Consider the following 22,137-nt stretch of genomic DNA (forward strand, 5'->3'; position numbering starts at 1 on the left):
GTGTCCTTCAGTGTTGTTGCCACTCACATCGATAGACGTATAGATGGTTCTCTTATTTTAAAAATAAGGATGTAGGATCAGTGGAGGTGGAAGACGTTGCAGGACTTTCAGGAGAATGAGGTTTCTGTTTCTCCAACTATTACTTTTTTTGCTTAAAGTGATTTTGATTCTTAAGTCTTCGCTGTCTGGTTAAGTTGAGGCACCAAAGCACTTCTTTCAGATCAGGGAAAGATCATGGTTTTGGTTCAAATACAACAAACTGACAACATCGCCTACATGCTACGAGACAGAGAAGCTACGGACTCGTTAGGTCTGTTTGTGATGTTCAGGGACTCTTAGAGCTCTATCAGACGACCCTGCGCATTTAAAAAAGGACGCTTAAGGACACCCAGCGACTCCTGACAAGGCTGCGAGCGGGACCGAGCTTGAATATTAAAGCTGCTTGTGCTGTCATTTCCTTAAAACAAAACCCAATCGCCCTTGACGTCTTGCTACCGAATGCAATAGAACTCATAAACGTTTGCTTGTGGTTGAGGTTCCTCCGTAATCACATCACTGATTTATCACATCTATCACCACAGGCTTCACTGTAAACCTCGTTTTTCACTTTAAAATATTCTATTTTCTTGCTCCGAGCACATACGAATTGACCAAAACATCCCCTCTGTGCGGTTACTTCCTCGTACAGTTCAACAACCCACAGCTGTGACTTTGCAGCGCGGCAGCGTCCCGACTGAAGATGCCGTCAGAACTCGATGTTGTGATCAGTTGTTCTGATATTTCTCTACCTCGTGCCGAGCATGCCAGCCTGAATTATAAAGTGTCAGCTGCCAGGGTTTTTCAGCGCCATCAGTGGGTGGGGAAAACCCCTCCTCCGTGCACCACCTGCCACTAATCAGCTGACTGCTCTTCTTCGGCGCCGTTTGGAGGCTTCAGGTGGAGTCCAGCGTAGGTGCGAACGAATCATGTATTCCTCTGAACTGGCTGCTCAACAAAATTTAGCTCAGAGGAAGGACGGCACCTAAGTACATTTTACATGCCTCCTGTATCTACATTAGAAATTATGTTTTTATCATTTTCTCACCTGCACCTATCGCTGAAGTTAAAGAAAAACCCCAGATCACGTCTTTCGTGATCTGACTTTGCTGTGTCACACCTGGATGAGGTGGCGGAATGGTAGCAGCTGTCTGAGGAAGCCATCCTCGCTCACTGACCCCTTAAATGACCAGCTGAGGCTGATAAAAGGTCACGGATCCAATGGAAAAACTCTCACGTAATTACAACTCGCGGAAGGTATGGTGTCAGTCACTACTGCCAGGAGTCGCCGCTCGCAGCTAATAGCGGCGCTAATACCCCGTAGCATTACTGTATGGTGTTAAATGATGCAAGAATCTTCTGGACTGAATTAACATTTTTCTGGTTTGAGCTGCTTTTGTTATTTTCTCCTAAAGATTTATTTTTGTGATTTTAGCGCTGGGGTAAAATCACATCATCGTGTTAACAAATTAGAGTGTTTAACAGAAGCACACGACCCCGCGGACCCTTTGAATGAACGAACAATTAAAATAATCCGGATGAAAGACACTTAATTCTTTGCTCTCTAGAAGTTGGTGTTTGAGGATTTCGTGTTGGTTTAGTGTTTCTGTGGCGTATTCTTTGCTTGTGGGGGGATTTTCTGCCACCGCTGTAATGTGGTGGATGAATACAAGCTGCCAGAGTATTTTGGCAACCGACACCGCTGTCTCGCCCTCGCCCGGCCACAGATAGGGATCAGCAGTCTTTCTCTGAGCGAACGTGGCTACCAGGGTAATGTTACAGCCTTATTTTCCTCCGGTCACATACACAAAAGATTAGTAAAGCCATATCCAATATCACAGACTGTCAGGTCCCTTCCCAATCAATAGGCTTAGATCAGAAACCAATCTATTCCATACGATTACATCATCAAAATAAAGATATACCCCGACTCTGTGCTGTACGGGCGTCTTTGAAGGCGTCCGCGCGGCTATAAATTCAGATTTAGTTTTGCCCTTTGGCCTTTCTCGCTGCTCGGTTTGTTCTCGAACCACAAACTCGTCTGTGCAGCGGCACATGTGTGAGGCCTTGTTTGCTTTTTAGGGTGTCAGGGTAGCCGGCAGCCTGCAGCTGAGAGTCAGCGCCCACCCAGAGGCTCTTCGCCGGCCTGTCCTCACTGTCTGGCAGGTGATAGATCAGACACGGAGGCGAACACGTGTTCCTCTGAAGAAGGGGATTTGGCGAAGTGCTGACCTCACACTCGACTCGCAGCGCGCATTCATGTACACACATGTCATATGTGCGCCCCTGACAAGCGACACGGGATCAGACCTCGAGGTGCATGTTTCCCGCCGACACCCTTCTCCCCTTTCGTTCGTTTTTTTTTTTTTTTTTCACTCCAAGCAATTTGTGCAAACGCCACAAAACGGGCGAAATACACCGACGGGGGGGATCCTGAATCGACCCAGCCGCTCTCCGGCCCTGCAGATGTTTTCGATTACAGCCGCATTTGTGGTCGGGGCGGCTCTGTAATACACAGTAATACCCCTTGTGGACACGCCGGCTCAGATTTATGAAAAGTGTGATGAAGAGGGCGATGCCAGTGTGAGCGGTTGTGGGAGAACAACTCCAGCTTTGTCTTGTCAGCCCATCGGGGGTTTAGAGCAGGTGGGGCAGCAGCGTCCTCGGACACTTTTTTTTTTTCTTTCCCTCCCCTCTGTCTCTGCAGCCCACCCAGACTCTGTGCAGTCAGACAAAAGCTGCCCGATGCCGTTAGCCGGCCGCGGGCTCGCTGGCTCGGCCTTCAGAGGTGGCTCTGGAAGGGCAAAGTGCCTGTGCTTTGTGGAGGGTGAGCGGCCGTGCAGGAGGCGGCGGGGTTGGTGGTGGTGGTGGAGGTGGGGGGGCTGCATCCCTCTGATTTTTCCCAGCTAAAATAGGGAGCTCCTAATCTCCCTTTGGCAGCGTTAGCCAGCCAGCCAATTCTGACACATTCTCTAGAAAGAAGCGCCTCTGACAGGTGAGGGGCTGAAAATAGTTGCGCGAGACACACACACACACACACACACACACACACACACATGCACGTGTTCATGTAGTAACACACAACCTGAGTGCAGGAGACACACTGTGGGACAGAATCTGAGCTTCTTCTGCATCGAATGAATGAATCTCACATGTGGTGCGTTCTGTGTGGGAATTTTTGTTGTTGTTGTTTGGACACATTTTTTAAGTGTGTGTGTTTTTTTGTTCCCCTGTGTGGATGAACGGTTTTAAGGAGTTTTATCCAACCTGAAGAGGGACATTTAAAACAAAAAAAGAAAAAGAAAGACGTGGTTTTTATTCATTTTTAGCTAAAATATCTAAAAGTTTTGTTTTGTTCCTTTAACATCATGCTTGGTCCTTTTTATTTATTTTATAATTAATAATAAATCAGTCAGCTTTCAAGTGACTCTTTTTATTTTTGTTGATTGTGTGTTTTTATATTCTTGGACTTACAAGATGTTTTTATGTTGACAGAAAATATAAATATCCAAATAAACACACAGATGAATAAAACTGAGGGAGACGCGGCAGCTTCAATCAGGAATTTGCTTTAAGGTTCCCCGCGTCAATAAAGATAGTGAATGTGAAAGGGAAGCCGGGGTCGGGTGGCCGTAAAGATCGCTCCGATGTAAATATGCCTTATCATCTTTCCACACACACACGTATAGCGAGGATGGACTGTCAGCCGGCATCGCTGTGTCCCAGTCAGCACTCAGTCGCTGAACGGTCGTACTAAATTCATAATATCCAGCACACGCCTCTGTTACCCTTTAACCTCAAACCCCCTGCTGTGACAACATAAAAAGTTTTAGAGATGGTTCCCTCTGGACCCGCATTGTCTTGAAGCTCTGGAGGCTGATGTGGTTTTGGGCCTGAGGTGAGGAATGCGGCGCTGACGATGACACGAACCCTCCACCACCCCAAACGCTCCCCTCCTTCCTCTGCGAGGGGCCTCATCCAGCTGTCTTGTTGTGGTCAGATTCTCAGTACTGTTCCGTATCACATGGGGAGGAGATAATCCCACACTGGTCCGATCAGGCGCTGGCCGGGACAGGCAGGGGCTGTCAGGGAGGAGAGCCGGCGCTGCAAGGAGAGGAAAGAGAGCAAATGAGGAGGCAAAAGAAAGAGAAATAAAACTGATGTGTTCCGGCCAAAGCTTGTTCTGTCTTTTTTTTTCCTCATTCTTCTGCGTTATTATCCAACCCTCCTTTCCCTCTCTCCCTCTCTGTCTCTGCCCTTCTTCTTTCTTGGGTCTGTGCTGTTTGCAGCGCCGCTAAGCTGTAAACTGAAACTGGTTAGCGCTGAGCTCTTAATTCTTGTCAGCGTCTATTAATTATGGGCCAGTTGGATGTTCCAGTTCAAACAGCCCCCGCGGATCTTGGAATTCTAACTCCGGCTGTTTGGTCACTTGTCGCTTGTCGCAGCCACATGACCCTGCAGCCCACAGCAGGGAAACCACAGTGTGTGTGTGTGTGTGTGTGTGTGTGTGTGTGTGTGTGTGTCACTGTCATTCTGCCGGAAACGTCCATGAATTCAGCGTTTCCACCTGCTTCATATGTCTCTGCATTAGCTCAGCCTGTTGTTGTGAAAGCCTTTGCTAACTGCGCATCCCTTTATTGGGCCTGTGTGTGTGTGTGTCATTAAACAGAGAGAAGCCACTGAATTGATTTAATATCTGGAGGACAAGCGCACACTTTCCTGAAGCGCCATTTGTAATTTTAAATTTAACTTAACCAAGAGTAATGGTGAAAACAGCTACTGAAGCTCCATCTATCGCAAAAGCCCGGCTCCTAGCTGCCTAACTGACTAATTAAAACCGCATCCACATGTGTTCAAAGAACAAGAAGTCTATTTGCAAGCCTTATTGATTACTTTAAGGCGTACAAATGGAAAGCTGTGTTAGGAGAGGGGCTCTCGATTTAGCTTCAATCTGCCAGGCATAAAATGATCTCACTGTGTTTGCTGGGAAGAATGAGCTCCCTCTGGGCACGGTGGGTAATTAGGTTAGTGGATAGTCGGTGTCAGGAAATTGAAAGACCATCCTAATCGGATTCTTTTGTTTCCAGGGGAATCAAAGGAATTTATATGAGTCACTGGGAAATCTCACACGACTCAATTCCACTTGACCATGTAAAATCTGTTTGCTCTCCCTCGGTGCTCAAACAACTTTTGATACCGGCGCGTAAATTCGGCACAGAAGGTGCATCAGGCCCGCGTCCTCTGCGATGGCTTTGAAGATAATCCCGCATGTGTCACGTCTGTGTGCTCGCTCGTCCAACCGGCAGCCCCGCTTGACAGTCAAAAGGTTAAAACGAAGGGATGAGACTCTGCACGGCACATGCAGGAGTGAACTACCACAGAAATATCCTGCAATCAGACAAGAACAGCGTCGTGTGTGATGCTTAAGAAATCTGGCTGTTTCATATAATGTATGTCACAATGTGATTAAAAATGAATAGAGAGTTTTATGACTCAGCAAAATAGGTCATGTTTCCCAATAATAACCTGTAATAAAGAGGCTACGGTGTGATCAGCAGCAGCGCTTATAGTCGCAAATGTAGCCTCATAAAACTGTAATTAAATGTAATGATGAAGATTTAGCTGATGGGCATCAAAGTGAACCCGTAAACACATCGGAGCTGATTTGCTTTGTTCTGTTCTGCTAAACAATCAGGTTTTATGCCCTCTGTAACGTGTTCATCTGCCATTCACATGATGCTTCCTGCAGGTGTGCGTCTGGACCGGGTCAGAGGGGGCAGACAGAAGTACAAACGGAGGCTGGACGCAGAGAACGGCTCCTACCTCGGCCTCACCATCCCCCCTCCAGCCAAAAAGCCATGTGAGTGGTTCTGCTCAGTTTGTTTCTGTTTCTTAAATGTGGGTGATAGCTCAGCAAGTCCACAACTGGGGGCAGTAAAAGGAAATGTAGTCGATCTACAAACCAGCTCATTGAGGAATATGACTGGACTGAACCCTCTGAACCCCAGGTAGTTTCTGGATGTTTTTTATTTGCTCCTGTCACGTTTTTACTCACTGTGGCCTCATGTTTCACCACAATATAAAGTCCTGCACCTCTACGGAAACAGTACAACCATGAGTACAAGCAGGAAGAACTTAAACATGCATCCTGTGCAATCTGACACAGTTATAATTACATAAATCGTTAAAAAAAAGAGAAAATATTCCGTTTTTTTGATCATTTATTTTACAAAAACATTTTAAAAACCTCAAATCAACGTGTGCAACATTTTTCCAAGAGCACTGAGGTGTTACTGATACTGGAAATGAGCGTGCTGGCTCTAAATACTATAAATATTTTACTTTTATGCTTTTTTAGTTTGTTCCTATGCTTGTCTCCTCTCTGCTCTGCGTAAACACAACCTGCAGTTCAGCTGAAAACTCGGCAGAAACAGAATTTTTCTGAATTTTCTGAACAAATGTTTTTTTGTTTTTTTATTTTTTTAGCAAATTTCTAAATGAGTGATGTAGAATAAAGTGAATATGATGAAATGTCATGATTTTCAGCTTAGATTTGGGTAATTCTTCTAATTTAAATCCATCCAACACATGATTAGTTCATGAAAAGCTGAAAATTCAACAATTTTTTTCTGTTTTTAGTTTCTGACTCTAATGAATAGTGCCTTTTTTTTTTTTTTTCCACATGGCTTTCAAATCCACTGGCAGCTTTGGGGCTTTTCGAGGGTTAATCCAATTAATTGAGAATAAAACTTAATAAAAAAATGTCCAGATTAGTGCTTGGTTTAGCTGAATTATAACTGACCACATGTGCTAGCGCGTACACGCTTTATCGGACCGGATCAATGACTTGCATCTGCTTCCAGTCCAACCTGTGCTGCCTTTAAACACGCTGCCAGTCCGATGTGACTGTTGCTGCTGATAAAGATGAGTTTTAGGGGTTCAGAGGGTTCGATAAACTCCTACGATTGTGAAGCCTTTCTGTTAATAGTCTATACCGTCACCTAAAATAATTCACCTCTCTGGTTCCCCTCCTCTTCTCTCTCTGCCTCTGTCCATCCCTGCATCCACCGTCTCCTCTCGCAGTGACAAAGATTGTTTCCCATCTGTTGGTGGTGGAGCCAGAGAAGATCTATGCCATGCCCGACCCCACCATGCCCGACGGAGACATCAAGGCCCTGACCACGCTGTGCGACTTGGCCGACCGCGAGCTGGTGGTCATCATCGGCTGGGCCAAACACATCCCAGGTAGAGAGAAGTGGCTGCTAATGAGTGACTGTGTGTCTGAACACATGCTGCACATATTTTAATTTGAAATGTCACTGATTTTCTGTCAATAACGCACCAGAAAAATGTCGTTGTGTTTTCAGTTGATAGGATTTTATAACCAAAAAGGACACGAGTAGGTTTGTCTGGTAACTTGCTATGACATCATATTTTTAAAAATCATTTCTACTTAAGGTTTTAGGCTGCAGGAGGAAAACCAGCGTTTGCCTTTTGATTTGCTGAAACGTTACAGTGTGAGACTACTGAGGTAGTTGGGCTACTGTTGTACATAAACCCCCCACCCTCGCACTCACACACAAGCACACACAGGATAATTAACATCTGCTACTCATCTGCACCTAAGGGAGAAGCTAGTCCCATATTCTAAAATCTAATCAATAAAGAGCAGCTGAAACCTTTGATTTGACTGGGTGGGGTGGGAGAGTCTGGGGGCCGGGATCCGCCCCTATGTCAATGTATTCCATTTCAATCCCAGACTTAAAGGAAGCAATCCTCTTACTTACTTAAGGAGACTACACAGGGCCTGTGGTAACATTGATTTATTTAGGGAAATACTGACGGATTTCCCTTCTCCTTGTTGACGAATTCTTAAATAAGACTTGTCATGCAAATGTTCTTTTCTTCTCGTCTTCATCAGCAGAAACCTTCAGCGCGGCGGCGTGTTTACAGGCAGCACAGGTTGGACTCCGAGCAGATGCAAGTCATTGATCCAGGCAGATAGAGCGTGTACGCAGTGGCACATGCAGCCAATTACGTTATAATTCAGCTAAATTGAGTCATAATCTCCACATTTTTAATGCGCTTCAGAAGTTTTATCCAAATTAATTTGGTTAACCCACGAAACCGCCAAACCTGCCGCAGCTTTAAAAGACACGTTATATTTAAAATATCAGCAAAATTACATCATTCATCAGAGCCAGAAACTCTAAAAACTGAACAAAATTAGTGATGCACGATATTCAAATGTCTGGCCGATACCGATATTAAGATTTCTGATATTGCAGATAACCGATATTACCGATATTCAATTTTTGTTCACATCAAAAAATTAGCATAAGTAAGCACTGTGAGAGCGTGAAAACTATTCAAAAGAAGCCCAAATTAGACCACATAGTCTTCTTTATTACGTAACAAACATAAAACATATTTTAACATATTAAACGTTAAAGGACCATTTAAGTAAAAACATCTGTGAAATAGCAGCGATATCAAATGTAGAGACGAAGGCGCTGATGTTAGACAATCATCGGTTTTTCACATCAGACCGATACCAATATGTGGGAAAAAACACTAATATCAGCCGATACCGATGTGGTCGCCGACACACCGTGCATCCCAGAGTGCATTTTCAGCTCTCCAACAGTCCTCGACCTAACCACGTGTGATGTGTCGTTCCCTCAGTAAAATTAAATCAAATATAAACTTAAAATTCTGATATTTTCTCAAAAGCACTTCATTCTACTTGTTGCCAAAGATGAACAGTTTTTATGAACCACATTCTGTCAAAAACTAAACATTGTGTGTTTCACAGTGCAGCCGTCAAGTCATTAGTAAGCAACAGTCACATGGTGAACATTCAGGAACTTTTTAGCTGAACTCAGCTGAGCTGCAGGCAGTGTTTAGGGAGAGAGAGACAAGTATGGAGAAAAATAATAATTAGTAAAATATCCATATGGTGTAGAGCCACCATATTTTTGTATTATTGGTAACGTATGGACATTTGGTGGAAAATGTTGATTCCAGGTTTTTTCTTCTTTTTTTTTTTGTCTTTAAAAAATAATCAAAGAAATTCAAATTTTTAATTTTCATGATTCATCGCACTATAACTGTAAAAGTTTTTCACTATAACCACACAGAAGACGTTTTAGATTCTCTCTGCTTCTACACATGTTTGTTTCACTGAGGTGCAGGAATCAATGGTGCAGAAGCTGTTTGGGGTTCAAAGGGTTAAACAGCCACGACGGTTTCTCATCTTGTCCTGTTTCATCCCACCAACAACCCAAAAACTAAACATCTCCCGATGATATGAAGCGAGCAGAAAACCACCCACATGAGAGTTTGGAATCAAATAATTGTTGCGTTTTAATTGAAAAGCCATTAATCAGCTATCAGACTAATAAAACAACAACCCTAGTGCATCCTACACACTAAATTAATTTTGCCGTCACAACCAAACACATAAACTTGGATTTGCTTCCTACCTCTGGATTTATTCTCTCATTTCTGAGCTGGCACAATGCTAACCAGCTGCTTAGCTCTCTCTGTCCAGGGTTTCCCCTAATCACCAATTCATCATCAGATTTATGTTTGACACTTAAAGCAGGACGATGAATCTTTTACGGAGCAGCAGCAACAGCGTTTGCCGCCGCTATAAGTAATTACAGGGCGCTGGCGCTTGTGCAACAAACACAAAATCATCATAAATACTCGCCGGCAATCGCACATGTCGAGCTGACGTACAGGTAATCTGATTACTGGGACCTGAGCAGCCTGATAGAGTCCTGATGTTTGTAGCTCAGCTCTGCTTCTAACCAGCTGTGTGACCAACGCAGTCTGAGGGCCGAATATCAATCAAAGAGGCTGATGAACGGCAGAAAGCGATTGAGACGGCGTACTGCTACTGTTAATACAAAAGTGCAGAAATGCAGGATGACGTGAGGGGATAATGCCACAGTCAGCAATTTAAAAACCTAATTTAAAAATGGTGCAAAGCTTTTATAGTGCACCTGCATCCGTTCCTTTGTGGGAGCCTCGACGTCTTAACGCTGAACTTCAAGCAGCTTCTTTTTGCTTCTGTCTCATTTTTTTACTGCAATATAGAGTCCTGAACTTCTATGAATACAGCAGGACTGTAGCTAGAAGTAGAGAGGACTCAGTGGTGTCTGCTGCATGTCTGCGATAGGTACAGGTATAAAGCCATAGGTACAGTTATAAAGCCATAGGTACAGTTATAAAGCCATAGGTACAGGTATAAAGCCATAGGTACAGGTATAATGTCATAGGTACATGTATAATGCCATAAATGATGAAATAAAAGAAAAAAAAAATCAAATTTCTGTATTTATTTTTCCAAAAATGAGAAAAACCTGTGATCAGCATATAAAACATTTTAGTCCATCGGTCCGTGGTGACTCAATCCACAGGTATTTTACTACTTTGATAGTTTTTTTATTTGTTTTGTCCTGTCTGTGCTTCGTGAACACTGCCTGCAGTTCAGCCGAGTGCAGCAATAAAACGCCCAGAGCTTTTGTTTCTTGACTGTTGGTTGCAGATGAGCCACTAACCTTCATAGTTGCCTCAAGAAGCAGAAGAATTTTAGGTTTTTTTGGAGGATCTGTTTGGAGCAAATGAGGCATGTAACAGCTTAGATTTGGTTAAGTTAACTATCAGTTTTAAGGACTATCAGATGGTTCAAAATCCAACCATTTTTCCCAATTTTTCAAGTTCTGACTCAGACAAACGGTGTCATTTTGTAAAGACAGCATGCCTTTTAAAATCGCTAACAAGCTTTGCATCGTTCCTGCGAGCCTCAGGTTAAGAGCAACACTATGAGCCGTAGCTAACGGTCACGAACAAATCTCCAACAACTGGTTTACGATGTCGAATCCTAACGTTAGGATACTGGACTGTGGCCACAATGACGGGAAACGTGATTCCGACACAAATCTGCTAATTAAACACGGTAACTAACAGCCGATGATCGATCGCTGTTCGGAAACCCGGCTGTAATTAATGCAATTAGGTGTGCGTGAAGGTGCGATGACCCGAACGAGCCCTTTGAACCTCAGAGGAGTAACTTGAGAAAAGACGACGAGGCGCTGCGTCGCCTGATTAAGCGATTCGACTGCAGAGGGATGCTGCTGCTGCTGCCTCACCACTTTGGAGTTTACACTGAGAAACAAGCTTGAACAGGGACAAAAGGAGCATCCCTGACCCAAATGCACAGTTTTTTTTTCCCTGACCTCTTTTTCATCCAACATCTTGAGAGCGAGGATACGTCTTCACTATTTTTAAAGAACTCCAATTCAGGTGTACTTTGTAATGTTAACAAAAAAAGCTGAATCGGGTTACTACGGCCAAGTTCTTCAATTTAATCAAAAGGGGGACGGAAATGAATTTAACTGTAATATTTGTGCGCCTGTTACATTTTCTATGTATAAGTATTGATCCCGGGTTGCTGCGAGGATCTAAATGCAGACCTGACAGAGTTATTAAAGGGGCATGTGACACTCTGGGGACACTTTACCCGGGGCCAGCGGGTCAGAGTGTCACCGAGCAACGATTAAGACAAAAGGGGTCCCTACAGTTTAACAGTCCACTCCCACTATTACACTCATAGCCCACTGCGCAAATGGCCTTAACGATGAGGTAATAAGAGTCATTAGTGCAGATCGCTCCATTAATGCAAAAGTCCTTCAGAGCCGGGACGCAAAAACGCCGCATTAGCTTCTCTGTTGCAAATATGCGCACGACATATGAAAAGATTAAATAATAAAACAGAGAAACATTTTGGATTTAGGAGCGATGTTTGTGACTCGTCGGTGCAGCTCGTATTTCTGAAATATTAAAGACAACGTGTGCAAAAATCAGATTAGATGAAGTGTTAGAGGACATTTCTTTAAACATGTTTATGACTCGTCAGTACAAACTGGCCGTGGTAATGGGAACAGATGTTTTACGGCTAATAGACACGCGTTTGTATTTGGGTTTATTTTTATTACAGCCCTCTGGTATCTGATGCATCCCTTTCTTCCCTTTTTGATTTTTCCTCTCCTTCTCCTCTCCCACACACACACACACACACACACACACACACTCCACCAGCAGATCTTTCACACACTCTCTCTCTCTCTGGCTTCATGTTCTCCCCTGGCTCTCCCCCTCCTACTCCTCCTGCTCATATAGGGCCCTCTAGTCTCATTATTACCTCTGTCTTTTTATTAGGCCCATTAGGGCTCTTAGGAGGCCTGTAATGATACTAAATGAATAGAGAGTGAACTGCTGTCTGTTTTAGACCCAGCTCTCAATGACAGCTTCAAGCTTCACTGCAAACCACTCAGTCTCTCCACTGTACTGAATACGGATTCAATTAGTCGTCTGATCCGCACCTGTACAGTACCGTCGGCCCGCCGGAGCACTTCTGCACCGCAAACAATCCCCAACATGCTTCAGCGTGCTGAGGACGCGGTACCTTATAGAAATATATGTTAATGGCGTGCTACAGTGGTTAAATATAGCCCGGTGTGGTGAGGATTTACAGTCCCGGTGAGTTTTGATTCCTCTTAATCCTGCAGCGCAACAAAGCCCAAACGGTGCTGATGTCCTGTTTGTGTCCTTCGGTTTGGGAAGCACTTTGGTTAATGTCAAAGCAAACAAACATTCTCAATATTTAGCCAAAACCAAAACCGACAATAAGTCATTCTGCAGTTAATCAGATGTAAAAGCTTTCTGGTGAGGTAGCCAGAGCTAATTTGGGTAATGCTAAATTAAAAAAACAAAAAAAAGGGTTCTCCTGGCTCTTTCTGTAATTAAAATGCATCCATTTTGATCAACCAGTGTTTTGGTTGCTCAGTTTGTTACCCAGTGTAGTTATTGATTAGGCAAAGGGGCTCAATTTTGAACTGAAATCACAATTTGGAATCATGTAATTAGCCGATCAGGTGTGGCTTCATAACGAGGCGCTTCTCATGTAGTAACGCTCCAGTCTAACACACAGTGACTTTAAAAAGTTCTATAGCACATCACATCCTAAGAATGAAACCATTCAGTCCTGTTCGGTAGTAGTCTAGTTATAACAGAGGAAATAAAAGGATTTAAGAAAAGCTTTTTAAAGCAAACTCATTTGGTTGAGCAGCAGTAGCTTCAGTCTGCTGGAGGTCACGCAGGTCAGTTTAAGTCGCTTTCAAATTTTAAAAAGTGGTAAACGTTAGATTCCTGTTTAGTTTGATCAAATCTGTCAGTGTAGGAAGATACAGAGTCTGTCTGATCCGACTGTAGGATACCAGATTATGTTTATTTTCTTAAAAGAATCGACTTCTTTGTCTTTAGATAATACGTCGTCCTCTTGAGATTAACCAGAGACAGTCTCTTCTTGTTATCCTATATAAGTGATTTATATTGAGGTAGGTAGCTACAAAAGGCAGAAAATAAGACTTTACAATCTTTTCTGTTCCGTAGTTAACCAGCTGACAGCAAAAGCTTTGACCTCGGTTTCTGCACTCGCTGACGCCTTTGCAGAGCAGCAGATATTAATTCCTCCACTGTTTGTTCAGTGGAAACCACCTGGTGTCCTCCGTTCATGCTTTTTGTCAACACACAGCGAGTCTGCAGACACGGAGACGCTGACGTTCCTCCGTTTGCTCAATACTGTGTCATGTTTGGTCAAACGGCAGTAAATCAGTGGGGTGAAATATTGATATTTCATCAGGGGGATTCGCCCTCGGCGGCCGCACTTAGCTCGGCCACCTCCGGGCGACGCACCTGAAGCTCCGGGGTTACCTCCGGGGAGCCACCAAGTCACTCCATCGCTTCAGCAAATTGAGTGGAAAGAGAAAAAAAGCACAGGCTGGGGAAAAGAAAGGAAGAAAATGAAGAGACGTTTGAAGAGGGAGAAGAGAAAAGAGTTTATGACGGCAGAAATGGAGCATATGTTGGTGATCACGGACCTGTTTGTCCCTGTAGGAGCAGCGATGCATTCAAAAGCAGTAGTTTTAGTCTGAACCGTTGCTCCTGTACAACTATTGAAGAGGATTTCCGCTCCCTTAGACTCCTTCTGGACAGGAACATGTCGTCATTTCGTCCTCCTTCGCCGTTCTAACCCGACGCGATTAAAGCCGTTCGTTTTCTTGCCAAACTGCCTTTTGGGAATCCAGAGTAAATTCATGAATTCCTGATACAGCCTACATATCTACATCCAGAGATCCCGTAGTCGTCCCTTCCCCCCACTAAACATGTACCGGATGTCCTCCATCAACTGTCTGTTTGTCAGATCTGAGGCTCGGATCGATCCCCCTTTCGCATTTGGTGGACTGATTACAATCTACTAATCAATGACACCCCCAGCACTCTTTTCTCTCTGCCTCATTCTCTCTCTTTCCGTCGTTTCTCTATTTGCTTGATAAGAACCATCGGGAGGACCTCTTTTAAGTCAACCTGCCCGATTCCGATCCATACAAGTTCAGATTTAAGTAAGCAGCGTGGTGGGTTCAAGGCCCTGGTCAATACCCCCAATCACCTTCCTATTCACCGTAGAGCAGCGAGAGCTATTGTGGCGGCTGAGGTCCTTTCAGGTGTCCGTCTGTTTGATGCGGTGTGTGCGGATGTTGGAGGAGAGAGTTGATGGCTCGACCTCCAGATCTGGATGAATTGCTACTCGTGAGTTTGGAAGGTTGAACACAAGGAGGGGAAGGAAGGAGGAGACGACCGGGTCGGAACATGTTCTGTTTTGTCTCGGAGCTGAACTTTGCTGGACTTTAACTTTTTCCCACACGATCCCATAATAATTAAACCAAGGAGAATTATAGTAATAGTGTTTATTTATAACTTTATGTTAAAAGCAGCTCCAATTCGATGCAGATCAGTGAGAACACAATTTAACTCCTCTGCTTTATTCTCCAACACTTCCACCTATCGTGCCTTTATTACGTCGGTATCTTCGGTTGCTCTTCCTGGCACGAGTTATTCATTTGTCTCAACAAGAGAATTTATAAATGACCGCAAATAGAGCGTAACATTACAATCAATATCTTATTCAAGTCAGCTGAGCTAACACCAGATACGGTGCAGAGATTCATTAAAAAAAAGTCTTTTTTGGGGTCAAATTACATCATCTTTTGAACATATATATATATATTTATTTTTTAAATGCAGTTATTCTGTTTAACTCCATAGCTGTATTTGGAAATATAATCCCGTCCATAGCTGCTCAATGAGTGGCCATGAATAATTTATCTGTAAATCTATTGTTGAAGTCAACATATCACTTTTTTAAATGTCATTGCAGATCTCTACAAAAAAACAGCTTCAATTACAGCTTCTTGTGCCTGATTATAAAAAACAAGAAAAACTGCATCAAAACATTCACAGTGAAAATATAGAAAAAATTAAATATATCAAGGTTATATAAAATAAATAAAGGTTCAGACAATCCATAGAATACATAACCATGAATTAAAAGCAGTGGGAACAGTTTTTTTTTCCTCCAATATGAGCTGATTGTACAGCGTGAATCCCAGAAGCCTTTTCACTCTGTTTGATTTGGATTCAACTAAAACGTACGTGACTGAATCTATTTTGCAACTTCTTTCCTTTTAATCTGCAGTTTTCATACGACAACAGATGGCGACACGAACTGTAAGAATCACTGAGGGTGCTTTAATTTAAGTCGTTTTACAAGAGAAAAATCCACTGTGTTGTTTGTTGTGACGGAGAATTCATTTCCCCGCGACCAGAAGAAGACGTAGCCGGGGTCGGGAGTGGATTTGTCCTCACCGAGCGGCGTCTCATGTGCTCATGCAGTGAGAAGGACTGGCTGTTGATGGCTGGAGCAGCCCCGGCTCATGTTTCAAAGGCCTCTACACTTGACTGATTTATATTCCTCCCCTAAGCCACCACATGCAGCGGTCGGCCTCTGTTTCAAGTTGGGCTTCTCTGGGGATTGTATAGCAATTGTACCTACACAGCCCATAAAACATATGGAGGACTGGAGATGGACAATTACTGAGCCGCGAGGTTAATAAACTGATCTCCTGCTCTGTCACGTGCTCGTACAGCGTCACAGACAAACTCAGAATATAACAAATGGTTGTTGTTTTCTTTTAAACGCTGCAGGTTTCTCCACGCTCTCGCTGGCCGACCAGATGAGTCTACTGCAGAGCGCCTGGATGGAGATCCTGGTGCTGAGCATCGTGTTCCGCTCGCTGCCCTGCGAGGACGAGATCGTGTACGCCGAGGACTACGTGGTGGACGAGGAGCAGGCGAGGATCTCGGGCCTGCTGGACCTTCACGTCGCTATCCTGCCGCTGGTCCGACGCTACAAGAAGCTGCGCATGGAGAAGGAGGAGTTTGTCACGCTCAAGGCCATCGCGCTCGCCAACTCGGGTAAGGTTCACCTCCTCGGCCCCCCGCTGGTATAAAAACTGAAGCTGTGCAGGGAAACGTCATTCAAGTTTAATTTACTGTCCGAGTGGAATCCCAAAGACGTCCAAATATATCAGATTTTCTAGTCTGAATTTTAGAAACATATAGAGGACAATATGTTTGGTTCATCTTCAGTATTTATGTCTGAGTTTAGACTGTAAACTGAAGAGTGTGTGTTTGAAATTACTTTTGGAACCACAACTAACCACCGACCACAGTTATAAACTCATCCATCCATCATCTATACACCACTGGGTCACTGGAGTCTATCCCAGAGGTCTCAGGGTGAAGGCAGCCTGGACAGGTCACCAGTCTATCGCAGGGCTACGTTTTAATCTTGTAATTTAAATAAAAACTAAATATTGTTCATGTTTGGCCAAATATCCACTTTTCTCTACAACAGTGAAGCTGCCTTGAGCCTGACAGGAAAGTGCAGATCTCCTTAAATATCAAACCTAACGAATTCAACCCTACTGAAACCCAAAACTCTCCATCAAGTTTAAAAGCATTTTGTCTTTTTTTGTTGTTTTACAAATCACCAAATTTATCGGAAACTATAAAAGTTGTTGGATTTCCAACTTGCCAACTGTTTCATCTGATAACCTTATAATCAGGATTTTCCTCTAAATCCCTTTATTCTATTTGCCTTGTTTATAAATCTGCAAAACATTTACATTAACCGGACACTTTTTTAAAAAAAAAAAAATTCTGCACTTCTGGGTGCAACTGTGAAGCCAGTAGCGACTGAGCTGCGGCCGACGGTCACGTGAGAAAAATTCTGGGTATTTTTGGCTAAACTGGGCTGAACTGCAGGACGTGTTCACGCAGAGCAAATAGGAGACAAGCATGGAAACGAATGGAAACTCTAAGTACCTAAATACAGTGCCCTCCATAATTACTGGCAACCCTGGTTAAGATGTGTTCTTTAACTTCTAGTAAATTCAGTTTTTTTTCTAAATAATATCAGACCACAATGAAATAAAAAGAGGAAAATTCAACCTTTAATTCAAGTGAATTTATACAGTGTGAAAAAAATATTTAAAAATAATTATTTTACATCAAATCATGTGTGCCACGATTATTAGCACCCTGGATGTTAATACTTTGTACCAACAATTCATTTGAGTTGAGTTGAAGGTTACATTTTTCTACAATTTTCAGTGTGAGAGGATGCTTCTGCTATAAAAATTGAATTTATTTTAAGGCTTTTAACATCTTAACCAACAATTAAGGAGGGCGCTGTATGTACATATACATATATACATAATATGTACATATAAAATGTTGTAGATGTCGATTCTAGTTTTTAAAATTTTCCTAAAATAAATAATCAAACAAATTCAACTTTTGTTTTTCCTTTTTTATGACTTATGACATTATCATGTCGTTATATTAAACAAGATGTATTTCTGAATTCTCTCTACTTCTGGCCATAGTTGTGTTTTTTCCACAGACTATATATATTTAAAAAAAAAACACCCAGGAAGTATTTCAGAAGGTTAAGTAAACAAAGAAATTAAACAACAACAAAAAAACCACATCAAGTGATTTTCTATATCTTGTGTGACCATCACTTCCACAATGAAGGATCCCTGATAAGAAGGGACGGAAAGGTCAGCGTGCGGTGCTTTAATCTAACACTCCCTCGTGTGTGTGTGTGTGTGTGTGTGTGTGTGTGTGTGTGTGTGTGTGTGTGTGTGTGTGTGTGCGCGGTGCTATATTTTAATCTGTGTGCGGCGGACACATGTGCGTGTGTGCGACTGTCACATTGCGCTCTCATTCTCTCCATCTCCATAACAGTAGCTGCCAGCGCGCCACAGCCCAGGGAGATATATTTAGCATTTCATTAGAAAAACAGGGGCTGTCAATAAAATGTGTTAAGTGGAGTGGAATGAGCGTTGGGGAGCGACGGGCCTCGTTTGTTCCAATGTGAAGATGCTGCGCCCGTATCGACAGTTTGCTTTTCATGAGGCTGGGCCTGTCCCCCACTAATCAATGCCTGTTAGGAGTCTTTTCTCCTGCCTGACTGAAAAATGAAAAATGCTGAGCCCAGAGCTTTAGTCTTCTGATGACAAACACTCCACGGGAGAGAGAGGGAGGGAGGACAAATGGGAGAGGAGGGGGAGGATATGGAAAGACAGGGGATGTAAAGGTAAGGGAGAAGTGTGAGAGAGGGAGGCAGGGGTTGAGGGGGGCGGCTCAGGGAGGGCAGGAGGGCAGCTTCGGCCCGTTTGAACACAGTCGGCGCAGAGCTTGGGCTCCAGCGGTCCTGTGGGTGTGACAGCTGTGGAAATTCATGGCCATTGATTTTGTAATTAGCAGAGTATCGACGGGATTGACGCCAGGCTGCTGACGGATTACATGGAAATTGTTTCTTCAAAGTTGGTTTTGCATTCCGCCCCTAACCTCCTTAAACACTCGCAGGAAAACATTCACACACGCTGACACATATTCGAAAACATATTCTTTCTTCTCCTCTCACACACACACACACACACACACACAGGATCAGATCAGTATTAGCATGAAGGTTTCAAATGAAGAGTGCTGGAACACATGTGCGGTCCACATAGCCTAGTTAATTTCCCAAGATAGAAATGCAATTTACACAGAAGGCGACTGGTAAAAGAGACTTAATCAGTCAGTTAGGAACATAATTAGCCTTGTACTTTCCTTTTTTCTGCCTCATTTACATGTTCATACACGGTCTTACTTCAGTCCACAACTTTCATGACACACAGCAGAGCTGATCTAATTCACTCAATCTGCGGCCGGCGCTTTTTAGCAACGCGCCGCATTTAGGCCGAGACGAGTCCGTCTTATTCGGTTCGATTCGATTCAATTATACCGCCGCTGTATTGAATTCGCTTTTTTTTTTTGTTGCGCACAGTTTCATCTGTGAGCTAATGAATTGTGGATATGATGCATACACAGATTAGACCTGACACTGTGAGTCTGTGCGGTGAAATTGGCTGAAAGCAAACCGCTGCTTGTCCATTAAAACGCTCTCTGTCAGCTCGTCCTTTGGAGGACAAGCCCCCCCCACCACCACCACCACCACCCTCCTCCTCCACCCCCACAACATGTAGACTTATACATAGAGAGCAGTTTTTAATAAGTCTCAACTGGTTTTATTTTAGAGCCTATACATAAGGGGGCCAACTGCTCTTTCTTATGGAAATGAAGGCCATCTGCCACCATCATTCAGCTGAACGATATCCTAGTAATGCAGCCATCTGAATTCATTAGCGGTGGGGGTGTGGGTGGGGGGGGATGTATGTGGTCCACGATACCAAAAGAAATGAATCTTTTTCCTGTCCCACTGTATATTTATACAGACCTACAGTACCTCTGTCCCCAGAGTCCTGGCCACGCGTAGGCATTTATTTAAGGAGCATCATTAACCACTAACAAGAGAAAACCTCTCTCCAAAATTGCTTGTGTGCAAAGAGAAGCTGCAGGATTTGAAACGAGGTGATGCTGCTGCAGAACAGGTTGTTGCTGGAGCTGCAGATTTTTATTGTCGTACAACAGAAAATGTTTTAATTAATGCATTCAACAAGTAGCTTTGAAAAAAGGGATCGACCGATTTGGGGTTTTTTATGCTGATCGCTGGTCATCAAGAAAGACCGATAACTGATATTTGGACGTTAGATCTGATGTTTCAGCTGCATGTGATGGCAGAGACATTCATGACGAGGCTTCTTCATTAATAAGTGACTATAACTGGATATGTAAACTGGTTAAATTAGGACGCTCCTCTGTTTATGTGGCATCGACTAAGATTGATCAGTTTGTCTCCTGCAGTTACGTCGGCTGTTCTTTTTTTTATCTTCTTAATCTTTTACTGTTCTGTCTCTCTTATTGCCCACTAAGGTCCATAACCTAGCGCATTATTAATTATTGTTTTCCAGACTCTGTTTTATGGTCATTTTTGCTGCCTTCTAACTCCACCGATATTTGGCTGATACTCAGTCCAACACGACTTTAAAACACTGAAGCCCTTTCCTCTTCCTCTCTCCAGACTCCATGCACATAGAGAACATCGAGGCGGTCCAGAGGCTCCAGGACTCCCTACACGAGGCTCTGCAGGACTTCGAGGGCTCCCAGCACCCGGAGGACCCCCGGCGGGCGGGCAAGCTGCTCATGACCCTGCCGCTGCTCCGTCAGACCGCCACCAAGGCCGTGCAGCACTTCTACAGCATCAAAATGCAGGGCAAGGTGCCCATGCACAAACTATTCCTCGAGATGCTGGAGGCCAAGGCTTGACACGCGAGCCGGACGTTTGACGGACAGCTGCATCACCCAATCGGAGGCGAGGGACAGCCGCAATAAAGAATTAAAAGGTGGTGTGCCAACTGACGGTGGAGGGATGAAGCTCGGACTGCTGAGTCGTTTTAACACTTTTAAAACAGTAATGAGAGAAATAAACGGGGGACTTGAAATAGTTTTGAAAAAGGGTGACTATCAACTTGTTTGACGTGGGATCACGATGATGTATATAAAGAAGTTGTGTACAGAAATCAAGCGGCCGCGGTCTTGTTATATAACCAGAGACCCGCTGCTCTATATCACCTGAAGCTTCTGTGAATTCGTTTCTTATCTTATTTTCATCTCAAACATGGAAGTGTGGTAATATAAATGTCCTAAAGAACTGTACAATTGCGTAGCCACATGATGTGTTCTTTCTTTCTTTATCTCATATTTTCTAATCTCAGTTGTTGAAGCAATAGTCTCTAACTGGTCGACATATAATACGTGTACTGTATATTGTGTGAAATTGCACTGGGCGGGGGAGGGGAGGGGAGGGCGGGGCGGGGGGGGGGAATTGTTAGACATATTCTTATATTCGTCATCGAAGGAAGCGGCGCCCGCCACGGGTTACGATTCTCCATTTCCTCGTAATATATTTACCTCGTAGTAGCTTCATCGACTCGGTGGTTCGGTCAACTCGGTGCTTACGGTGGTCGGCTGGTGATCGCGGTTCACTCAGAGTTTGCACTAGGCGGCGATGAACAACGTGGCAATAATGGGAAGCTCTGTCCGGTGGTGTCTGAGTCTCGTTTTTGTTTTTTGTTTTTTTTGCTTATAGAGACTGAAACATCCTCCTCACTTCTCTCTGTGTCGTCATTATCGGCAACTAAACATACTGTGAAACATGATAAGCTGTGTTTAAGAGTCTTGTAGCTCAACTCTGTGTCCGAAAGGTTTTCTGTTCAAGGACGCCAGTGTCGTTTAATGCAATCTAATACTCCCTCTAACACCTAAATTATACCGCTGTGACGGTTTTTCAATTCGATTTACGTCAGATCGGTGCTCATTCGGATCGTTTTGAGGCTTTTATTTTGTAATGTAATAGATTGCATTAGATTGAGCGGGTTCTTGTTTTCTCAAACTACAAGTGTCACTATATTGAAGCGTGTTGGCGTGTGTGTGGTCAGAGTCATACATGTGATACCAAAGTCTGTTTTCCAGCCTCGTATAGTCACATCTTAACAACCAATCCTATAAAATGTGGATTACAGGGTACAACAATGGAGGCTCGTCGGGTGTAAACTGGAATTTTGCATGTTTAAATAATGTTTTCTTGTTGCTGTTTTTTTAAATTAATGTCCTCATCGAGATCTGGATGCAACAGATTCGCAGAAATGCTTATAGGCAACAATAATATGATTATCT

General features: G+C 43.6%; 1 protein-coding gene across 1 annotated transcript in view; it reads left to right on the forward strand.

The window, feature by feature from the left end:
- The window catches only part of LOC103363571 (steroid hormone receptor ERR2-like), a 41,477-nt gene extending 20,260 nt beyond the window's left edge, over positions 1–21,217 (forward strand). The window contains exons 4-7 of the mRNA XM_008290396.1: positions 5,786–5,896; positions 7,120–7,281; positions 16,150–16,419; positions 20,483–21,217. Of these exons, the coding sequence (XP_008288618.1) occupies positions 5,786–5,896; positions 7,120–7,281; positions 16,150–16,419; positions 20,483–20,727 (788 nt within the window). The 3' untranslated portion in view covers positions 20,728–21,217. The remainder of the gene's footprint in view (positions 1–5,785; positions 5,897–7,119; positions 7,282–16,149; positions 16,420–20,482) is intronic.
- Positions 21,218–22,137: the final 920 nt, after the last annotated feature.

This window comes from Stegastes partitus, unplaced genomic scaffold, assembly GCF_000690725.1.
Source record: "Stegastes partitus isolate 25-593 unplaced genomic scaffold, Stegastes_partitus-1.0.2 Scaffold670, whole genome shotgun sequence".
NCBI lineage: Eukaryota > Metazoa > Chordata > Actinopteri > Pomacentridae > Stegastes > Stegastes partitus.